Raw genomic sequence first — 22,820 nt, 5'->3', positions numbered from 1 at the left:
CAATTATTTACAAATGCACGTTAAGGCTAAAGCTAAACACAAAGGAGGCCCTTAGGCCTCGCGTCCCGCGATATCCTAGATCCGGTCGCCACCCACTTGCCTGCCAGTGCCTGCGTCTCGGTCTCGTCCGAAGTTCTTAGAGGCCTTTTGCCCCCTGCCCCACCGAGTATATATCTGTCGATGGGCGAGGAGGTTTCTCCTCGCCTGCCACGGGGGCGCCTGCAGCGCCCTCCAGTGGCTAGGAGAGAAAGCGGCGCGTCGGGAGCCGAATTCGAGATCCCGATCGACCCCGCGGCAACACGACCATGTGATCGTGTCGCGGCCAAGATTGGCCGAATGGTTTGATGGGCGCCCTCGTGAATTCACGGTGCGCCATACTCCCCTCTCCTAAAAATCGAAGTACGCCGGAATTCAGACGTACGGCTAGGCTGCTGAAAACACCGTCGCTTGGTTTGGCCTGGAGACCCCCCACATGCACACACACACCGCTGGTCCCATGGGTCGTCCTCACTGAGGTCCATCAGTTCGCCCGAGACCTGGGGTGCGCGGCCACCGCACACCTCACAGTAGACTTTGTCGACTTCGGCTTGGCGGCAACCTCCGGGGCAACGGGGTCCTTGAGCAGTGTGCCTGGCCACCATGAGACTGGCCCCCCAAGAGGTGGTGCACTGGAGAGGGACTGTGGTTGCGACCCAGCTGCGACCGCCCTCCCGGAACGATGCGGGGCTGGAAGTCCAGTGTCACTGAGAACTGCACCCCGGCGTCCTGCGTGGCGTCGCAGACGTCCCACAAGGCTCCCCGAGCTGTGGTTCCTGCCGGGGAATACGCTGCCAGAAGACGAGGAGCTCAGCCCAAGCTGGTGTTTGTCCAAACGGCGACTCCTCCTTTCATCCCTCCCAGAGAGGACCATTCGATGCACACCAAGTTGCGTCTCGAAGCAGCAGCCGCAGGGGCGATGACGCACAAGAAAAAAAAAAAAAAAAAAAAAAAAAAAAACATTCAAAGCACAAACAAGAAAAACAAACACTGAGGGTTCCGAGGCACCCCTCCCCCACCCACAAAGAAAAACAAAAACACAATGCCGGGAACGCCGATTTCGGATCGTTCCCCCCTCTTCTTCCCTTTCCCGGGCCACGCACTCTACGAGGTTCCGATCCCATCGGGTTGCCTCCGGCTACGCGTGTTGTAGCTGTGCCGCGGTGGTCCCAGGAACTCCTGAGATCGTTGGTGCCCGCGAATGCCCCTTTGCGGCCGCTTGACCGGCTCATCCCCTTCTCTGGGGAAAAAGGGTTTCAGTTCGCCGATGTGAACTGTCCCGCGGACGAGATCAGAATTCTGGTCCCTCAGCGTGTATGTCAGTCGAGACTTCTTGGAATCGATGACAAAGGGGCCAACCCACTTGGGGGCCAACGCCGCCGAGAAGAACTTAGTCGCATCGCTCTGCACGTGACTTCGCCGCAGAACGGTGTCGCCCACCTCGAACTGCGCATCGCGGTGCGCTTTGTCATAGGTGTTCTTCTGCTCCGCCCGCGCGCGAGCCCTGTTTCCGCGGGCGGCGTCCAGCGCCCGCGACAGTCGCTCTCTTGTGCGCGTCGCGAAGTCCTCGTGCGAGGGCACCGCTCTGGCCGCGCTCTGTCGCGGGCGAAGAACCGCATCGGTCGGCGTAGAGAGTTCTCTGCCGAAGTTCAAAAGCGCAGGCGTGAACCCAGTGCTGCGGTTGAGGTTGGACCGCAATGCAAACGAAATCGAATCCAAATGCAGATCCCAGTCCCGCTGCTTTCGAGCATACGCCCCGAGCAGCGGCTTGATGTCGCGGTTCCGCCGCTCGGTCACATTTGCTTGGGGATGGTAACACGAAGTCTTACAATGCTTAATCCCGAGGGCCTGGCAGGTTGCCGCGAAGACTTTCGAGCAAAATATCGAGGCGTTGTCACTCACCAGTCTCTCGGGGAACCCGTAGCGACACCAGACCTCGGACAGCCTGCTCAGGACTCCCTTGGCTGTCACCTTCCGCATTGGAAACATCTCGACGAATCCGGTGAAGTGGCAAGTGACTACCAACACATGTTGATAGCCTCCGCTTGACCGCGGCAGGGGTCCCATCAAGTCGCAGGCCGCGATCTCCCATGGCCGCGTACTCACGATGGGCTCGAGCAGGCCGGGTGGTCTGCCCCCCCTGGGCTTGCGCTCTTGGCACACTGCGCAGCTACGGACATAACGGCACAGCTGCCCCTTCATGCCCGGCCAGGTAGCGAAACGGCGCAGCTTATGCCACGACTTCGGTGCACTGCCGTGACCGTCCGCATCGTGGTAGTGACGCAGCGCTGCCACTCTGAGATCGCGGGGAATCACGGTCTTGAACGACTCACTTGAATCGCTCTCTTCCGGGAAGTAGCGCAGCAAGACGCCGTCCCCATCGATCAGGTAAGATTCCAGCTCACCTGCTTCGATGTCTGACTCTTGGGCGATGGCACTTGGCCCTCTCGGTATTCCGGAGTGCCGGAGTGTCTTTTCGCCCATCTGGTCAGGATCCATCTCTTGCCTGAGCCGGTCGAAGATAGCGCGACAAAACGAATCGCTCTGCTGTGCGTCGTACAGTTCCGTTCGGTTGAACGCCGGTCCCAGTGAGGTAATCGCCTCAGCCAGCTGCGCGACGCCGCCACAGTGGGGAGCGGAGCGCGAGGCGGGATTTCCCGTCTCCCGGGGGATGGCCCTGCCTCCGCAGTCTGCTGTCTCGCGCGGTGGGGGATCCACGGGTGCGCGGGAGAGCGCGTCGGCCACCACATTTGTCGTGCCCTTCCGGTACCGAATTCGGTACTCGTACTTCTGCAGTGTCAAGGCCCAGCGCGCCAGTCTTCCGGCGGGTTCCTTGATTCGGGAGAGCCACGCGAGGGCCATATGGTCCGTCTCGATCGTGAATTCCGTCCCCTCGACATAATGATCGAACTTCTTAAGAGCAAAAATGATGGCGAGGCATTCGCGCTCACTCACCGTGTAGTTCTTCTCTGCCGGGTTCAGCGCCCGGCTGGCAAATGCCACCGGGCGGATCTCTCCCTCTGTCTCCTGCAAGAGCACCGCGCCGAGTCCCTGGTCGCTGGCGTCCGTCTGGATCGTGAAGGGCCTATTCAAGTCTGGCAGTTTGAGGGATGCTGTACGCGCCAAGGCCTCGGTCAGCTGGAGGAACGCCTCCTCCTGCGGCGCTTCCCAGCTCCAGGGAGCAGCTTTCCTCAGCAACTGCGTGAGGGGTGCCTGCATGGCGGCGCAGTTCGGGATGTAGGCTCGGTAGTATCCTATCATGCCGAGAAAACGGCGCACTCCCCCGACATCGGTAGGGACTGGGAACTCCAAGATCGCCCGCAACTTGTCCGCGTCGGGGGAAACTTTTCCTCTCTCGATCCGGAATCCCAACAAGCTGATCTCAGAAGCTCCAATTTGGGCTTTAGTCGGGTTTAGCGTGAGGCCGGCGATTCGTAGTTTGCGCAACACGTCCTCGAGGTGACGAAGGTGGTCCTCGAAAGTTTCCGAGTACACAATGATGTCGTCCAGGTACGCGAGCGCGTGCTGCCACTTGGCATCTCCGAGCACCCCGTCGATCAACCGCTGAAATGTCATCGGTGCACCTGTTAATCCGAACGGCATCCGACTGAACTCGAACAGGCCTCGGTGACACACGAATGCAGTTTTGCTTTCGTCGCCCGGGCTCATCTCCACTTGGAGGTAGCCTTTGCTTGCGTCGAGGGTAGTGAAATACTTCGCCTTCCCCAGATTCGAGATGATTTCTTCGATGCTCGGAAATGGATACGCATCTTTTACGGTCACCGCGTTCAAGCGCCGATAATCGACGCAGAGTCTCGATGTTCCGTTCTTCTTGGGCACCAAAACCACCGGGAATCCCCAGGGTCCTGATGACCGGCGAATGATTCCCGACTTCAGGAGCTCATCGACTGCGGCATCTATCGCTTTTCGCTTCGCCAGGCTCACAGGACGCGGATTGGACTTCCAAGGGCGTGCGTCCCCAGTTTCAATGCGATGTTGCACCTGCTTAGTGCAGCCCGGCTGTTCGGTGAACATTTCGTCAAAGTTGTGCAGCAAAGCCGCCAACCTCTCTCGCTCTGGTCGGGACAGTCCATCGGCATTGGCCAACGGGTGGCCCATTTCGTCGCAGTGCTCGGCGGAGCTCGGAGTTGGGTGACTCATGGGCATGGCGTCGTCGCGGTCGGTTCTTTCCTGTTCTGTCGCTTTTCCCAGCGCTGCCGCAATGGCCCCCATGGAGCGCTCTCGAAAACTTGAAAGGGGTGCATGTGCCCCCTCTCGGTACCCGCCACTTGCCACGTCAATGATGATGCCCGTATGGGCCAGGAAATCCCGTCCCAGAATGATGGGCACTGTCAGCCCGGCCAAATGGACGAACCGCTGTCTCTGCGCGCGTTGATTCCAACGTACCACGAGACGCACTGCTCCCCTCGAAGTCGTCGACCCACAAGCCAACTGGAAAGTGGTCTCCCCATGCCTCACCCGAACGGACTTCTGTTGGAGATGCCTGAGGACCTCGTCCCCAATTAGCGACGCACTAGCCCCGCTATCCAGAAGAGCTGCGAACTCCTTTCCCGCCACCGTCAGGGAAATAAATGGGGCCGCGGTGCTTGTCGCTGCTCCGACTCGATACGCCGTCGGCACGCACACGGTCGAAGGGGTGTCGGGGACCCGCTCGTTGGTCTGTTTCGCCGCCGAATGCCACCGGGCGGATCTCTCCCTCTGTCTCCTGCAAGAGCACCGCGCCGAGTACCTGGTCGCTGGCGTCCGTCTGGATCGTGAAGGGCCTATTCAAGTCTGGCAGTTTGAGGGATGCTGTACGCGCCAAGGCCTCGGTCAGCTGGAGGAACGCCTCCTCCTGCGGCGCTTCCCAGCTCCAGGGAGCAGCTTTCCTCAGCAACTGCGTGAGGGGTGCCTGCATGGCGGCGCAGTTCGGGATGTAGGCTCGGTAGTATCCTATCATGCCGAGAAAACGGCGCACTCCCCCGACATCGGTAGGGACTGGGAACTCCAAGATCGCCCGCAACTTGTCCGCGTCGGGGGAAACTTTTCCTCTCTCGATCCGGAATCCCAACAAGCTGATCTCAGAAGCTCCAATTTGGGCTTTAGTCGGGTTTAGCGTGAGGCCGGCGATTCGTAGTTTGCGCAACACGTCCTCGAGGTGACGAAGGTGGTCCTCGAAAGTTTCCGAGTACACAATGATGTCGTCCAGGTACGCGAGCGTGTGCTGCCACTTGGCATCTCCGAGCACCCCGTCGATCAACCGCTGAAATGTCATCGGTGCACCTGTTAATCCGAACGGCATCCGACTGAACTCGAACAGGCCTCGGTGACACACGAATGCAGTTTTGCTTTCGTCGCCCGGGCTCATCTCCACTTGGAGGTAGCCTTTGCTTGCGTCGAGGGTAGTGAAATACTTCGCCTTCCCCAGATTCGAGATGATTTCTTCGATGCTCGGAAATGGATACGCATCTTTTACGGTCACCGCGTTCAAGCGCCGATAATCGACGCAGAGTCTCGATGTTCCGTTCTTCTTGGGCACCAAAACCACCGGGAATCCCCAGGGTCCTGATGACCGGCGAATGATTCCCGACTTCAGGAGCTCATCGACTGCGGCATCTATCGCTTTTCGCTTCGCCAGGCTCACAGGACGCGGATTGGACTTCCAAGGGCGTGCGTCCCCAGTTTCAATGCGATGTTGCACCTGCTTAGTGCAGCCCGGCTGTTCGGTGAACATTTCGTCAAAGTTGTGCAGCAAAGCCGCCAACCTCTCTCGCTCTGGTCGGGACAGTCCATCGGCATTGGCCAACGGGTGGCCCATTTCGTCGCAGTGCTCGGCGGAGCTCGGAGTTGGGTGACTCATGGGCATGGCGTCGTCGCGGTCGGTTCTTTCCTGTTCTGTCGCTTTTCCCAGCGCTGCCGCAATGGCCCCCATGGAGCGCTCTCGAAAACTTGAAAGGGGTGCATGTGCCCCCTCTCGGTACCCGCCACTTGCCACGTCAATGATGATGCCCGTATGGGCCAGGAAATCCCGTCCCAGAATGATGGGCACTGTCAGCCCGGCCAAATGGACGAACCGCTGTCTCTGCGCGCGTTGATTCCAACGTACCACGAGACGCACTGCTCCCCTCGAAGTCGTCGACCCACAAGCCAACTGGAAAGTGGTCTCCCCATGCCTCACCCGAACGGACTTCTGTTGGAGATGCCTGAGGACCTCGTCCCCAATTAGCGACGCACTAGCCCCGCTATCCAGAAGAGCTGCGAACTCCTTTCCCGCCACCGTCAGGGAAATAAATGGGGCCGCGGTGCTTGTCGCTGCTCCGACTCGATACGCCGTCGGCACGCACACGGTCGAAGGGGTGTCGGGGACCCGCTCGTTGGTCTGTTTCGCCGCCGATAACTTTATCGGCGGCCTCCTCCGTTTCCCGGAATCTCCCTTGTGCAGTCGCGCCTATAGTGCCCGATTTCGTGGCACCGAAAGCAGCGGCCTCGCCAACCTGGGATAGGATTCTCCCCAGTGGGACGTCCGATGCGCTCACCGCTTTGTGGCAGCGGGTCGGCGGCAGCCTGCTCCTGGGCTGCGGCGATCCGTGGTGCGCCGGTCAGACGGAATTCCGTCGCGTGGACGGCCGCGCTCCCTCCTCGGCGCGATCCTGGCTCCAAGGCGTCATCCGTGAGCTCCCAGGGATTCCGGCTCGGCTCCCCGCTGGCCTCCGCCATTGCGGCCTCCCCCCGTCGACACCCACGTGGCACCGGCCCCTGCCACGCGCATCGGGGTTCGAGCGTGTCGATTGGTGCTGGGGGAAGGTGGTACCTGCGCTCCGCCAGTATGTCGGCCTGAACCCTGCGCGCCTCCTGTGCGAGCTCACTCAGACTTCCGAATGGGCGCCCACGCAGATACCGCGAGAAGGTGGGATGCGCCTGCCTCACCACCCGCTCGACCTGCTCCTGGTTCGTAGCATTCGGATCGGCGATCTGCAGGAGTTCCTGCATTGCCCGCAAGTACTCTCCGAAGGGCTCAGCGGGAGCCTGCGTTCTTTCCTCCAGTTCCCTGCGCATTCTTGGCAGGTAGTCTGCCGGCAAGAACTCTTGTCGGAAGAGGGCCGTGAACTCGTCGAGTGTTCCGGCTGACTCGCCCACAAGGCGATGCCACCTGGCTGCTGGGCCTACAAGAGCCACCGGCAGAACTCTGCCTAGCGTCTCCTTCTCTGTCAGGCCGGTAGCCTTCCGATATCGCTGGATTTCCAGCAAGAAGTCGGTCGCGCTCAGAGCTCGATCGCTGTGTCCGCTGTACTCCGGCACCGGAATGCGGATGAGGGTTCTTGGCAGCGGCGTTTGCCCCTGCATGCTCTGTAAGGCCTGAGCGAACGCCGCAACCAACGCCGCGGACTCACGGGACATCTCCGTGCTTTGCGGCATAGACACCGCTGGCGATACCGTCGGCGTTTCCGGCACTACGGTCATCTCCGCGGCGTTCCCCTCCGTCAACCGCGAGAGCCGTCGCTCTTTTTCCGCTTGTGTCGTCGCGACGTCCGCCAGAAACATTAAATCTGTTAGCGCGAAATTACCCGCGGCCATCCCGAACACTTGTTTGGACGTGCCCTTTCCACCTTCACAGTGCCGCGGTATAGACCCGCCAACCAGGGGGACCGCCCCGCGTGAACTTTCACGCTGTGTCGTCGACGGACGTTGCGACCGTAATTACGGCTCGCCTGCCCCAACGTTGATGCGCCATTTGTGGGAATTCGCGTACCGCCGCCGATTCGCCGTTTCCCACGTGGTCCGTCAACAACCCGAGTCCAGCCTGGTTCTTTCACGGGAGCGGGATTCCGCTCCCAGTTTATTGGTACAATAAAACACAACACTACAAAACACTCAATCTAAACTACAAATACAAGCTACATTACACAATTATTTACAAATGCACGTTAAGGCTAAAGCTAAACACAAAGGAGGCCCTTAGGCCTCGCGTCCCGCGATATCCTAGATCCGGTCGCCACCCACTTGCCTGCCAGTGCCTGCGTCTCGGTCTCGTCCGAAGTTCTTAGAGGCCTTTTGCCCCCTGCCCCACCGAGTATATATCTGTCGATGGGCGAGGAGGTTTCTCCTCGCCTGCCACGGGGGCGCCTGGAGCGCCCTCCAGTGGCTAGGAGAGAAAGCGGCGCGTCGGGAGCCGAATTCGAGATCCCGATCGACCCCGCGGCAACACGACCATGTGATCGTGTCGCGGCCAAGATTGGCCGAATGGTTTGATGGGCGCCCTCGTGAATTCACGGTGCGCCATACCGCTTGCCTAACTTTTTTGACTAACATACGCTAATTACAAGATCCCAGTTCGGATTTAGAAAGCATCAATGCAACTGAACTTGCCTTACTTAAAGAGAAAGAATTTATCTCAAGAAATCTGGAGAAACAAAAACTAGTACTTGGGATTTACGTAGACTTTACTAAGGCTTTTTGATTTTTTAAACCATGAACTATTTCTGAAAAAGCTGGAATATTATGGAATCAGTCTTACCTTGGAAACAGCAAACAATACGTTTGTTGTAATAATTTCATTTCCCCTATCAAATCTGTAATATCGGGTGTACCTCAAGGCAGTATTTTAGGACCTTTTCTTTTTAACGTTTATGCCAATCATATTGTGAACATTGACCAGACCACTAAATTTGTTATATATGTGACGATGCGACGCTTCTTTTTACTGCTGATAAGGCACATCTATTTATACCTATAGCCAACACAGTACTAGATAAATTAGAAGTATAGACCGATAAAAACGCTTTAAAAATAAATACCAATAAAACAAAAGCTATGAATTTAGACCGAAAAATAAAGTTATTTCTCCATCAGGACACATTTATATAAACTCGGTAAATATTGAAATGGCTGACTCATTCAAAACGCTTGGCATTGTGTTTTCACAAAACATGTAATGGGGCCATCATATTGAGTATCTAAAAAATAAATTAGCAAAGGTTGTAGATCTGGTATATCGGAATCAATGTATATTTCCGAGGTCCGTTAAATTATTAAACTATAAAACTATTTTTTGATCATTTAAATTACTGCCACCTGGTTTGGGGTACTACCACGGCAACAAATCTTAAGATAATAACACTTACTTCAAAAATGAATGTTACGTACAAGTGCTAATGTGCCGCTCTGCTCGCATACAGAAAACCTGTTCAGAATGTATTATATATTAAGTATCTAACTAATGTATAATGATAGGCTTTCTACGAAGTACAAGCAGGAATTGTTCAGTAACCGTACTCACATTATTGAACCGTCTGGTTTAAACCAACGCGTTCCCAATTATCAATTTCGCAACCCTAAATACTGGAATATACCTATACTTGCCGATTAAACCTAGGAAAAGAAACGTCATCTTACAGATTACCTAAACTGCTTAATTGTTTTATTCACAATGACGTTCACGTAGATACCATCATCATGAAAGAGTTGCGTGAGTTGATGTGCCATTTTGTTGCAGACGACTAATATTTTTGGGGTGCGTGTGTGTTTTTTTAGTTCTCTCTCGCCCTGTCGCTACTGCACGTAGAATGCAATGGGGGCCGAGAGCTCGTCAAGCCGTTTTGTGCAGCTTTTTTTCTCGGCCTCCACCATTGTAAGTGGGAAATCAAGATGTTATTATTATAAGTTTATTGGGCATATTTACTAATTCGTCAGAAATTAATTATCGCCCATTCTGTATATTAATGACGTCGCAAGTATAATATCAGAACATGGGACACCCGTAAAAAAGACAATTTAGTGACAGCTTGAGAGAGCACCGTCGGTAGCTCTGTCAGAAAAAAAGTATTTTTTTTTTTTTTGCGAGCTAATATGAATTGCAGTGTGTGAACCGTTTCAGCTCCGAAGATTGTGTGATTCCTGATAGATAAGGAGGTGTTTGTTGATGCAATCAGTGTCGGCTATGCTGTTTTCTTTCTGTTTTTCTCCTAATGACACTTTGGTTGCGAGAACAGCTTCGTCCTGTCGTGTTTGTTATCTTCACGCCGTCTTCGTCGTTTGTGCGATTTTCATCATGTATAACGTTTACCAACCCGCCCAATTCGCTACCTTACACAAGTCTAGTTTTTATATAGGTCACGAGTAACGTCGGTGACAGTGTGCAGCTCTGAAGGTCGTGGGTGACTCCCCGTTGAAGGGCAGACATTATTGCGTTTTCGAACTTTTTCCTGTTTCTCGAGTTTATAAAGTTTTCAGCTGGGCTTTCGTTGTCTCAAGAGTAAACCACAAAAAACACTCGCTCGCAATTATTAATTTGGGAGCAACATACCCAATAAGCTTAAAGGGCAACTCCGCTTAATTTCAAAAATGTTGAGATAGTGGCCGATTTGGCTTTTTGAAGCACTTAAAAACAATCCCCAATCTTTTGTTTCGCGAAAAATAAAATATTTTTTGTGTAATTTTACTCTAGCCATGATCACAAACCGAAACCGAAACGGTGGCAAAGCCGGACAACATTGTATATTCGGCATCACTAAGCATGTACACCCACGTGATATACAAGGGGAAGAAGGAGCTCCCCTCTCATCAGGATCCTCCTTTGTACCTCCTGGATTAGCACAGGCGTCGCTATTCTCCTCCCAGAAGATTATAGAAGATTAACCTGTCACTCAAAATTCTTACAAAAGCAGCTTCCCTCTCCTCCTTTTACTTGGTGTTCAAAAGTATGGGATGTAACACAAGCCGCGCTCAACGAGGCGATCGGCTTATCAGTAGTATCAATAGTCGAGCGCCGGGCCGGCCGAGCGCGTCACTCACGTCTTTCACGGCGCTGGCGCCACCCGTGCTCTCACCAAGAAAGAAAACAAAATTGAAAAAAAAAAAAAAAAAAAAGAAGAAGCTGTACATGTTTGATGACGTCGCGGACGTGCCGGGAGAAGGAATTTGGAGGAAGCGGAAATGCAGCCGGGCAGTGTTGTCTGGCCCGCACGTCTCATCCAAAACCAGCGAATTCGTGCTTGTCAAACTTTGACAGCGATTTTAATGAACTTCTAGGCGGAATTCCGTCGTAATATTTGCCATGGGGGTTTTGTAGATGATAACAAAGAGAACTGTATAGTTTTGCACTACTGGAAAAGAAGCGGAGTTGCCCTTTAACAAATATTACAAAAAAGAAGATTTTTTTCTTTTACAATGCTGACGAATTTTAATAATAATAAATTGATGTATGTTACGCAGGGCCCGGCAGCTTCTATAATTGGTGACCTTTTCACCACATACACTTAAAGGGGCTCTGCAGGGACTTTTTTACTGGTTTTTAATTTGTACCGAACCTGAGCGCACTGAACGTAGTAACTTAATGAAACTTTTCTTTTCTCGAAATTCGCTTTATTTTAAAAGTTATGGGCAAATTAGAATTACAAAGACAAGCAAAAAAAATAACCTCCCTCATGACGTCCTTGGTTGCTTGAGTGGCCGTGAACTAGAGGAGGGGTCGTGAGCTCAGCGAGCGCTCACGGCTGCCGCACTCCGTGTCGACGACTCGAGAGGGCGCCACTAAAGCATATTCTGGAGAGGCTGTATGAAGCGGGCAGCCAGGGAGGCTTGCATTGCATTTGCTGTGCGATTAAACACTAATTCGGCATGACACTTTATTGACCACAAACGACAGCAAACTCGGGGTAAAGATCAGTTCAGAACGGGATCCACTTCGCGCTGCCATACCGCGAAACGGCCAAACCTGCTCGCCGAAGGCCTTCGGGACGTTCGGAACCTGTGGGATCCTCGAGCCCGTATACGACCGCAGCGCCGCCGAGTACATCCGGGACCTTTCTACGCCCGCCGCACGTCGGTGCCTGATTCCATTACCCATTTCTAGTATAAGCCGCCTTTTCCACCGCTTGGTGGCGGGTATGTCGACGGGTCATTTCTTGTTCCCGTACTTTATAAACTGTATTAATTTTGTTTCGATCTAAAAGTCTGCACCAAAACTACTTTTATAAATAATTGAAACTGAACGGTTCGCGCCGCTTATATTTTTTATTTCGACTAGAAAGAAGCTTTTAGCGGCTCTGACCAGTAGTGAGCCCAGGACTAAAGACGTCATATTTCACGCGCTTTCGGTCCCGCGGGTCGCCCTCGTCGGTGGAGGAGGTTTCCGCGTCGTCTGGTTAAAATATGACGCACTGATATTTAGTTACTCTCTCCGTGCCCGCTGGCTTGCGCGCACCCCAAAAGACGTGGAAACCGCAAAAAAGGTAAAAGCTTAAATATGATTGCAGGGCCCCTTTAATGGCCGGTGAGTATTTCTCCGGGATTCATCACTGGAGACGTTCTTTTTTTTATAGCAATAAACAATAAATAATAAATGCAAAAAAAAAAATAAATAAAGACGGTGACAGATGAAGCCAATCTCTTCCATTATTTTGAAGTCCTCCGCAAAATAGCGTTGTGTTTAGTTTGGCGTCTCCTGGGTCACGAGGTCGCTGAGAGCGGGATTTTTGTAAACCGGGAATTCCGTACAAAAGCTCGCCGTTTTATCAATGTATCGTGACAAAATTTCACCCAGCTAAACGTCGTTTCTTTACGTCGGTCTTGATAAAACTCCGATTTTATGTTTGTTGGAACTCGAAAATTGGACGAGAAGAACCCGTAAAGTTACATTTTCCGTCTAATAGTCCTTATGAAAAAAAAAAAAAACAACAACCGCATTTTCACGTGATGAATGATGTTGATTGGGGCGAAGCTCTGGTGGTGCTTGTCTGCGTAGACGCTGAGCCGCAGCATGCCGAGCCTTTCGTTCGTTTTCATCCATGTCACACTGCGGTCAATTGCTCAAATGCGTATATAACCACGTTCTATACCACACATTCTCTTTCTGACATGGATGAAAATGAACGAAAGGCTCGGCATGCTGCGGCTCACCGTCTACGCAGACAAGCACCACCAGAGCTTCGCCCCAATCAACATCATTCACCACGTGGAGATGCGGTTGTTTGTTTCTTTTTGCCCTACACGAGCACGGGAGCACGTGCTCACGTGCTCGTGAGCACGAGCACCCCCCGACGCCGGACATCGGACGGACATACGGACATGGGTATCCACACGAAGGAGAACTCCGCGGACGGATGTCGTGACGTCAAAAACCCGGGAAACTCCGTCCCCGGCTCCGCCGCGTGCACCTGGGGAGCTTTCGTGCTGACAGCACGAAGCCTCCGCGCCTCCGCCACGGACGAAACGGCGCCGCGAGGCGTCAAAAAGGGATGACGTATGTCTCACGTGATACGCGCTCCGCGGAGGAAAGGGGCGGATTTCTCCTTCGTGTGGATACCCCTAATAATTGTGGCACGGTAACAGCGACTGATACCACAAGAGCCACAAGAGTGCTTCGCTGGTGGCCACACTGACAGCTGCGTGGGGACGTAGTATACAGTATAAAATTTTCCAGCGAATGCCACTCCTACACATATAAGACATCTAGAACGGCAAATCGCCAGAGGTACGGGCGATTTGGTGCGATGTAAAAATCAAATTAATAAACTAATATATTAGTATTATGTTTTCTCATTTTGCCTTTTTTTTTTTGCGTTTCGGGTTTTAAACAAAATCCTGCTCGCGCCACTACCGCCCCTACTTGGGGCGACAAAGACGGCTGGGGGAACAAGAGGACAGAGGCGGGCGGGGGGGGGGGGGGGGGGGGGACCGCAGAGACTTCCAAGTTGTTCCCTGGCTGTGAGTCTCGCAGGAGGAGAAAGCAGGCCTCCTCGAGTCGGTACCGCACCGATCAAACACCAAAAACAACGCCAAAAACCGAGCCCCACTCCGCCGTCGCAGCGGGAAAAACCTCCCAGATGGCGCCATATGTCTCCCAGCTGTCGGCCTGCCGTCACGTGCTCCGCCCAGGCCGGTCGCCGCTCTGTGCCAGAACCGGTGTTGGCCGTCTGTGCTTCGGCCGCGCCGCCTCGCACGCAACAAAGCACTGCCCAAGCTGGCGGCTCGCTTCTAACTGCTCGCGTTGTCGTGGACTAAACGTGTACTCGAAGCCGGGCCGCAGCTCGAGTGTTCCGCGCGGCCGCGGTTCGACGGCCCTCGGAGTGCGCCCACGACGAACTGGCCCAAGTGCTGAACGTCCGTGCGCGAGACCAGTTGGCGACGACGACGCGACGCGTCGTCTGCTCTCGGATTATTCCCGCCGTCGAGCTGATCGACTGGAAGGCAGCATGGATTACTGGAAACAGGTAATTTTTGGGTCCACGAAAGCCGGCGCCGGCGCTCTCTCGCGCTCCGTTTTTCCGTCCTTTGTGTGCCCTTGTCTCTGCGATGTTACTACTGTGCGAATCGTGAGCTTGAAAACCAGCGGCGCTTTAGAGGGGAAAAAATTTTCGTCGGACGTCCCACCGTAGGCGTTTGCTGTTGCGCGGCGTGGGTGCGCCTTTTGGCATGCAACGCGCGCGACACTTTTACGTTTTTTTTATTATTATTATTATTTTCGCTCTTCTTTTTTGCTTGCGGTGTGTGAACAGAAACCCGAGTGCGCCGCCTTCGCGCGAGCGTACTGTATCCATCAATGACATCCCGCCGTACGCGGTATCCTGCCCGGCGTGTGCTCCGTGCTTTGTTTTTCTTTTTTTCATACGGCGGAATCACGCTTGTCCCTTCAGTGACATTTGTGAGGATGCTGCAGCGCTGTTAAAGCACTAAACACGGGAATACATTTTTTCCCCCTAAATGTAGCCGATTCCGAGGATATTCAACTGAGTATAGAAGCATTCTTGACAGTTGCCTTCTTTACAGAAGCAACTGGCAGCCCCGAAACATTACTGCGGCTACAGTTGAAAAGCAGTGCTGTCGTACAAACTTCCAACATAATCAAACTGTGTCATAGAAAGGCAAAATGTTAAAAATAAACGACGTTACAAAAAAAAAAAAAGAAAAGATATTTTTAAAAGAACAATTACATGTTTAATTAAACCCTGGCAAGACCGATTGCACTCACTCATTGTGTGAGCGAAAATAAAAATCGCTCGTAGTTCCTACGACACAATATTGCTTTCATTCGAAGTATCCACAGCAGTGAATTCCCTACATCCCCCTTGTTTTTTTGAAGGCACCCCCTTAATTCTCAACGTCCCCCCTATTCTCAAAGCCCCCCCCCCCCCCCCCCCCCTTTAATTTCCATTCCTGGGGCAAAACCCGACTGCGAGTATTTTTCGTATATATCTCTTCCCGTCAAGTTGTTAAAAAGCAGATACGAAAACTGGAGGCAAAGACTTTTTCGCCTTAGGAAGAAGGGTTTCTGTTATTTTCTGTCCCGCCAATATTTCTTCTGTATCACTCGCAAACCTTATGTCTGAAACATTAGAAAGCTTTCTTGTTTATCTGCAAGATAATTTTGGTGCTGCTCCGACAGAGCACATGCCTATTCAACAATACTACAAAGGTTGGGAGTAAAAAGAAAAAAGTTATTGTTCGACTAGCTTTTTGATGGTTATGATGACGCAACATTAAAAGTAAACGTTTCCATCCGTTTCTTATTCTATTTTACTCAACAACCAAGAAAAATGTCGGATGGAACTATGACAGCCTTTGATAAGTGATAAGGCACGCTTATATGCGTTTAGGGCGTTCCCACGCGTTGCGTCACGGGAATGTCTGATTGCAAAAGGGTGGCAACAGTACTCCGCTACGCAAAGCGAAACCGCCCGTCAACATCCCCGCGGGCCACGTGATGCATACCTTTTTGTCACAGCTTCATCGGGGATTCTCACCGCCAAGAGAAGAGTGCGGCTTCCGAGCTTTCGGAAGGGTGTGGCTTAGGGCGTTTCTCATTAGAATAGTATTAGTTGCGTCAATTTAATTGTCTTGCTTCCCACGTTTATCACATGGCCCTCGTGTTTGCATAGCTCGCTTCTGAGCCATTCTTCCCTGCTGGACTCCGTTTGTTAATTGAGGTGTAGGTCTAGACGAAACTTTCTGCTAGCATCGGGCTGACGTTTGCTTCGGAAATTGTACTCCTTTTAACTTTGCCACAGTCACTTTACGTTTATATTTTTTTTTAGAAAATAAGGATATTTCCTCAAGATATTTCCACATTTTCGGAGTATTCGCTCGTTTTTATACGTTTACTATACGCATAAAAAATATGTCAAGGCATCCTGCAGCTCGGACGACAGGGATCAAATCTCAAACTAAGTAAATGCTGTACTCTATAGTGATATGTAATTTACTGCAAAGAAGCAGTCAGGTGTTGAATTTGTTTCGTAAAAGTTTATAGGAAAAACTTGCCGCGGAATGTGCCTATGGAGAGAGGCGTCGATAGAGCACATTTTGTGCGCGGATTTAATATGTTTTTGGTTCGTTCACTGATATGTTGAATTTGATTAAACAAATTTGGAAGAGAAGGCAATGATACTAACCTAGATATCGTTTCCTGTTTTATCAGATTGGGGCGTCTTGTTTTATGAATATATATTCGTTATTCATTACTGAATGTGCGACTTCGCAAAACACCGAGTTATATATATATATATATACATTTTTTTTTTTTTAATGTTAAGAAGCGGACGGTCTTTAGAAGTTTTCTAAAATAAACAAATGCTGCAAAAGCAGCGACGTGGCTTTTGTTTTCGTGAACTTATATGTTAATCCATAGATAAGTTTGAACTTTGGTAGCAACGTTTGGTTGAGATAAGTGGATGAGATAAGTGAAATATTACAAAACGAATGACTCATTTAGCTGAATCGTCGATGTAAATTACAGCTTCATGGTATACGGAACGTACTTTTACCCTTCACTGTAACTTGAAGGAATGAATTTTCTCCACACAGTGATGAATCGGCCCACTCAAGATGCGCAATTTGTTTTTTGGGAGTAGACACGCAGCATCGATAAAATTAAAACAGGCCAATTAAAAAAAACAAAAAAAAACAAATCAATCTTACGCAACACTGCGCGCGTTGCAGCCTGGGAACCAGTTGGCCACGGAGCGGAGTGGCATGGTTTCGGTTTCGATAACACGTACAGCCGCTGTCTGTACTCGTGCAGCCAAGCACGTGAACTTTCAAGCCAGCATAACTTTTCTTCACGCGCATGCGAATGTGCTTGCACGACAGGGCCACCAGCAGGGACGTTGCAATCCATCGTTCTACATTTGCCTACCTTTGCCCAAAATCCTGCACATCGAAATCCACAAAAACAGTGCCCAGCGTTTTATTAATTTTTTTCGGTATCTCTTGGCAATGCTTACAGTATTGCACACTTGTAGCAAGTCACAGTAATGAAAACACAAGCAGCGTATTCCCTCAGGACACGATAATCATGGCAAAATCTGAAACTGAAACCAAAACTAAGTGGCCAACTGGTACCAAAAATTCATTTCGTGCCAGCAGGGGCGCTTGGATTCGGGAAAAGATCTCTTCCTCCTGGCAATCGCATTGAGTGCTGACCGACGCGCTGTTTCCAAACAAGACCGCGTTTGCCCACACAAGATGCGGGCACTGCGCGTGCCCAGAAACGGAATTCGCGTGAAGGAAAGCATCTGCGCATGCACAGTGCCGTCGACAGCGCCACCGCAGCTGCGTGACGTCGGGGCTGCGTGTTGGTCTATACTGTCTTGCACTACTATACATCTTACTATACTATGCGTCTATACTATACATCAAGAACCGTAGTAAAAAAAAGAGTACGACTTCTCGCGGAGCATTTTTAATTTCCCTTTTATGCTCAGAATTGAGATAAATGTAGGTGCATTTTAGATGAGATATACTCTAAACGGCTTAATTTTCGCGAGGACCCAATTTTCGCGAATCGCCTACAATTCGCAAAACAGGTTCCGCGAATAATTCCGGTAAAATGTAAAGACGCTGGAATCTATATTGAGAACCCTCCGCGTCGCGAAAATTGGAACCCGCGAATTATTCCAAAACTTCAGCTTTGACCTAAATCGCGAAATATTGAGCCCGCGAAAAATAAGTCGTCTACAGTGTGTTACCTTATCAAGAAGTCGACGTTTCAAACGACAAAAGCACCGCTTCTGCCTCCAACAAACATATCTGGTAAGAACTAGTTAGCGCGGCGTATGAACATTGAGCAATTTTTTTCTTGAGGTGGAAACGGGTATAGATTATTCCCTGTATGAAATGCGAAACAATAAGTTGGTCGAGTTCCTACTTATAACAGCGGTTTCGTTTTCTAGGAGTTTATTTGTCCTTCGGACTCGAAAGTGTTTTCTCGAAAGTGTTTTTTTTTTTTTTTCTACAAATGCAGTCCCAATTGTTGGTGTGGGTAAAAAAATCGGTATTTATGGCGACCTGCGTTGAAGAAAATCGGACACGGGTATGAGATTCGTCAACCTCCAGAGAACGTGCGCGTGACCAGAATGCTTAGAAACTGTATACCTGGGGTCCGATTTTGGTCACAGCGAGAGCGAGAACTCATTTGCCACTCGTGTAGCTAGCAAGATGGCGTTCGCAGACGCTCCGTCTGCTACTATGAAGCGGCCTTCGCAGTCGGAAATAAAACAAGAAAAACAGTAAACACCGTACGTCGCACACACACACACACAAAAAGGGGGTGTAGCCCTTACACCCCTTATCACATATACGAACCCCCTAAACTTCAGTTTGGCGTACAGCGCACTGACGTTCAACCGACGCTACCATGGGCGTACCAACCGGAGGGGCAAGGGGGGCACTCGTGCTCCCCTGTCTACTTCGCGCGTGTATCACTGGTGCGCGTGTTAACCCAAACCCCCCGCTGCGCTCCAGCCGCTTCGCGGCTGCAGACTTGGCGGCAGCTTATTACAAAAATGCTAACTGACCTGACTTATCCTATGCACGCCGCTTCGGGGCGGCCGAATTCACTAAAAGGAGGCTCATCGCCATTTCTTCTAAACTTGGTTTCTCTATAAAAGAATTCGATAAACTGGTGTCGGTAAAACGGCGTTCGCTAAAACGAGCTTCTCTAGCCCGCATGCCTCCGGATTGCCAAAATATTGACCCATTGTGAACTTGCGAACGGGTCATAAATGTTTCATTGGTTGATTACGCGCGAGCTACGGCATCACACCCAATCAGCAGTCGAGAACCAAATTTGGACCCCTGTACCAAAAAAAGGAAGGAAACGAGATAAGCGGGTTTAGAAGACAGAAGCAGCCTCGTGAATAGTCCAGTATAGACGTTATTCCTGGTTAACACAAAAAGCTGCTGACAAAAACCTTGGATTTTTTTTTCTTATTCGGGGATCGCCACAGCTCTGATTTGGGGTATTTCGGTTCTCGCCGATTTCGATAAAACCAGCTGGAGGTTCTTTTCAGGGTTTATGCGTATTTACCGAAAACACGGAACCCTGCTCACAACTCGGCGTATTCATGCGGTCAGCATTTCTGCTTGACAGAGAAAGGGGCTTAGTACACCTGTATCGCGCGAAACAGATGGACGGCAGCTACCATATCACTCTGTTTCGCAAAATATTCTGTGCTATCCGATGGATGGTACCAGCGTGCCGTTGTAAGCCGTTACAAGCTTTTGTAGCACAGTCGAGTACAGTAAAACGCGTGTGTGTGAACCAGTTTGTTATATAACGGTCCCACCTGTGCCTCAGCGTGGCGGTGCTGGAGGGTCTGTCCGCCGCACGGTTGAAGAAAAGAGAGGTGTCGGAACTAGACCGGAAAGGTGGCCCCTTCTTCACTCGGGGCTTCGGGTATACACTGCAGGGACACTGTCGGGTTGGGGCTCCGCGCGCCTCGCAAACATGTGAACGAATAAGGATGGTTCCTCGAGCTCCTCTCATGCAGCGCCATCTCACGGTCAATGACAACAACAACTTGCTTTATGGCGAGGCGCGGCGACCTTCAGACGAGGCCTCTCTTTTTCGCCATGGCCCGCTAAAGACTGCGAGAAAAGTCTCGTATACGGCGGCAGCGCAGGATTGCGTCAGCCTAAGTGACGAACATGAAGAGCCCAGTTGGGTCGAGCTTGCACTCCAAGCCTGCCACAAAGCACGGAACGCCTCGAGTCCCTAAGACCTTGAAACACGTGTAACGAAGCTGAGGAACCGGTGGGCTTTGGACGAGGTATCGGCAGCGTCTGATGCAAGATCAGACTTGTACCCGCTACTTGCAAATGGGATGAAGTTATTACCCAGTTTCTGGGCTTCAGACGTTACGAAGTACCGTTAAAAAAATTGCTTTCGCATAAAAAAGATTAATTGATTACTTTACTTGATGCGTTATTAATTACTTTCCATGTTAGTTGCGAGAAATCCTTCAATTCGATGTTTAGAAAAAAAAATGTTGTTCAATCTTAGTGTCCATTTCCCACATTGCCAACTTTATTGCAGTATTTAAAAAAAAATTGTAGAGATTGTTTAACTGAAGTAGGGAGAGGGAGAGCGGAGAAAAGTTGCCGCGAGCTCTCCTCCTTGCTGGATTGGGGCAACCGGGAGAAAGACGCGGATGGCGGTCATGAAACAGTATTTGTTCGGACACCGTCACTTCCGCACGTCAATGGCAGATAAAGAAAATAAGCTTCAGGACCAACCAAGTTCAGTCGCAGTATCCGACGCACTGCAGGAGGCACTCACTGCGGTAGTCAGAATTTCGCTCTCCACTAAAAAACGGCGTATAGATAAAAAAAAAATGGAATCCTCGGCTTTTTTATTTGCTGCATGCTGCACTGAAACGTGCATGGGCACGAGCGCACAGATTTGGGCAGAGCTTTGGTTGCGCGGGAACTCCCGCGCGACGAAGCTCTATCGGACGCTACACGCTCGTGCACATGGCTCTTCTTCCCAACCTGCGCACATTTTCTCATGCAGAGACAGACAAAAACGTAGAACAAAACGTGCTGTGCAATATTTCACGGACATACGATAAGCGGTCAAGACGACGCGAGTGTCGCCCAAAGATAAACACGAAGTGTGCTCTCCTGCAGCAGAATAAAAATAACAGAGGAAAAGAGATAGGAAATGCTACCTATCTGCTCGCCTTGCTTTTTTATCTTCAAGGTTCAAATATGCAGCTGTTTGCCTTGTCTCGCCTTTTGGAAATAAAAAAAAAAAAACGTATTATTATCATCATTATTATTATTATTATTTTCGGTTTTCTCATAAATATATAGTGCATCGGACGTTTTTTCACTATGATTTCGTTGTCAAACTGTTCCCTCGGCAAAGAGCCTTCGACAGCATGGTTTTATAAAAGTACCGAGTAATTAAAGTAATATGTTTGAAGTATGTTCTAGCTAAATGACATGACAAATTACTAAATCATACATATAGCGTGGCAATTTCAAAATTCCTCAAAAATGTACTAGATAGAGTATGCTGGATAGGCAGCGCTGTTGCTGATGTGTATCGCGGCACTTCTGTCGGAGTTTCTTGAGCGGCGGTTGGTTCTAGCCCAACAATCGGTCGAGGAAACCCTGGACACTTGTCGCAGAGACGGCGTCCCTGGGGTCAGGATGGTGGTGTCGTCGCCTGCGCGCTGAACGATCAGGCACTCGGTAGGTGTAGGCATGCCACTGACATGCCGACATCATTGGTCTGAATGATCAGCATTGCTCAAGACCATGTAACAACGGAGTGCACACAAATAAACCTAGTATATCCGCTCATCACATACTCAGAAACCCCTAAAAACAAGCTGTAAATGCTTCAAAAATCTACCAACAGTACAAACCAGACTTAAGCGTTGGAAATTAAGCCGCAAAAAGCATAAAATAAAGCTTAAAAAAAAAGATGGGATTTATTTATTTAAGGTTCCGAGTTCCGTTGCTTATTTTCTTGTCCGCCTGCTTCCCTTGATTGGGGATCGACTGATTTGGCGCATCTACGCGCAGTACTAATTAATATTACACACAAAAAAAGAAGCGGGGACTAATGACACATGTCAAGGGGGAAGGAAGTACTCATAAGGACTACATGTATCCTGTAGCCGCTGCCGAGAGATGACGTTCGCGAATTAAACTGCACCTGCCGTTTGGAGAGGTCTGACGTGCGGTAGTCGCGTTTTTATCATATCATCAAGGTTTGTTTCGGTGTCATGAGTCAGAACTCGAGAATACGTCTAGCTGTGCGCCGCCTAACGGACGAACCGGCGCCACCGACGGAGTTCGCCCGTGGGGTTAGCGGCGAGGTTCGACTTAGATTAGTAACGGCACGCAAGCTGTTGTTGTAGTAATAAGGGCTAGGCGTCGATTAAAAACTTTAGCCGGATTAATCGGTATTCTTTAATCGATTAAACAATCGATTAATCGGTTATGTTGACATCCAGACTTGTTGACATCCGAAATATAAAAGTTTCGTTAACTATTTTCACTCTCATTTATAGCGGAATATTGCAATCCCATTTGAGATAGTCACAAAAAGAAAAAAAAAAAAAAAAACGAGCAAGGAACTTGGTTTGGATGAGTCATATGGAGTGCTAAAGTTATTTCTGTGGATGACAACAGCGCTGCCTCCTAAAATGAAAATACAAGTCAACTAATAAAGCGGGACTTTTTCCTCCTCCACGCATTTTTCAAACTCCAAGCCAAACAGACTGACTTGGTTAATAAAATTATCGCATTAATGCATTAATCAATTAATCGATCAATTTCCAAACCCTAATAATTACACGTGGTAAAGGGAAATGTCCATGTGTATTGTACCAAAAACATAAAGACGCAGGTAAAATCGAAGGTGCGTATATTGTGCGCCGCCGTAAAGTTGGAGGTGGAGAGAAAGATACTCGCCCTCACACAGGATCGTAGCAAGGCATTGAGAAACAAAACAGAAAAGATTGTTTTGGCCTTTGTATTACCAAAGGGCTAAA

At 50.5% G+C, this 22,820-nt stretch overlaps 1 protein-coding gene across 1 annotated transcript in view; it reads left to right on the top strand.

The window, feature by feature from the left end:
• The first annotated feature begins 13,873 nt into the window (after window positions 1–13,873).
• The window catches only part of LOC8036000 (unconventional myosin IC), a 161,925-nt gene continuing 152,978 nt past the window's right edge, over window positions 13,874–22,820 (top strand). Inside the window, exon 1 of the mRNA XM_029989500.4 lies at window positions 13,874–14,246. Within this exon, the coding sequence (XP_029845360.2) occupies window positions 14,229–14,246 (18 nt within the window). The 5' untranslated portion in view covers window positions 13,874–14,228. The remainder of the gene's footprint in view (window positions 14,247–22,820) is intronic.

This window comes from Ixodes scapularis, unplaced genomic scaffold, assembly GCF_016920785.2.
Source record: "Ixodes scapularis isolate PalLabHiFi unplaced genomic scaffold, ASM1692078v2 PGA_scaffold1__304_contigs__length_218370807, whole genome shotgun sequence".
NCBI classification, from domain to species: Eukaryota; Metazoa; Arthropoda; class Arachnida; order Ixodida; family Ixodidae; genus Ixodes; species Ixodes scapularis.
The sequence above is the reverse complement of the archived record's forward strand: the minus strand, read 5'-3'. Positions and strand labels throughout refer to the sequence as shown.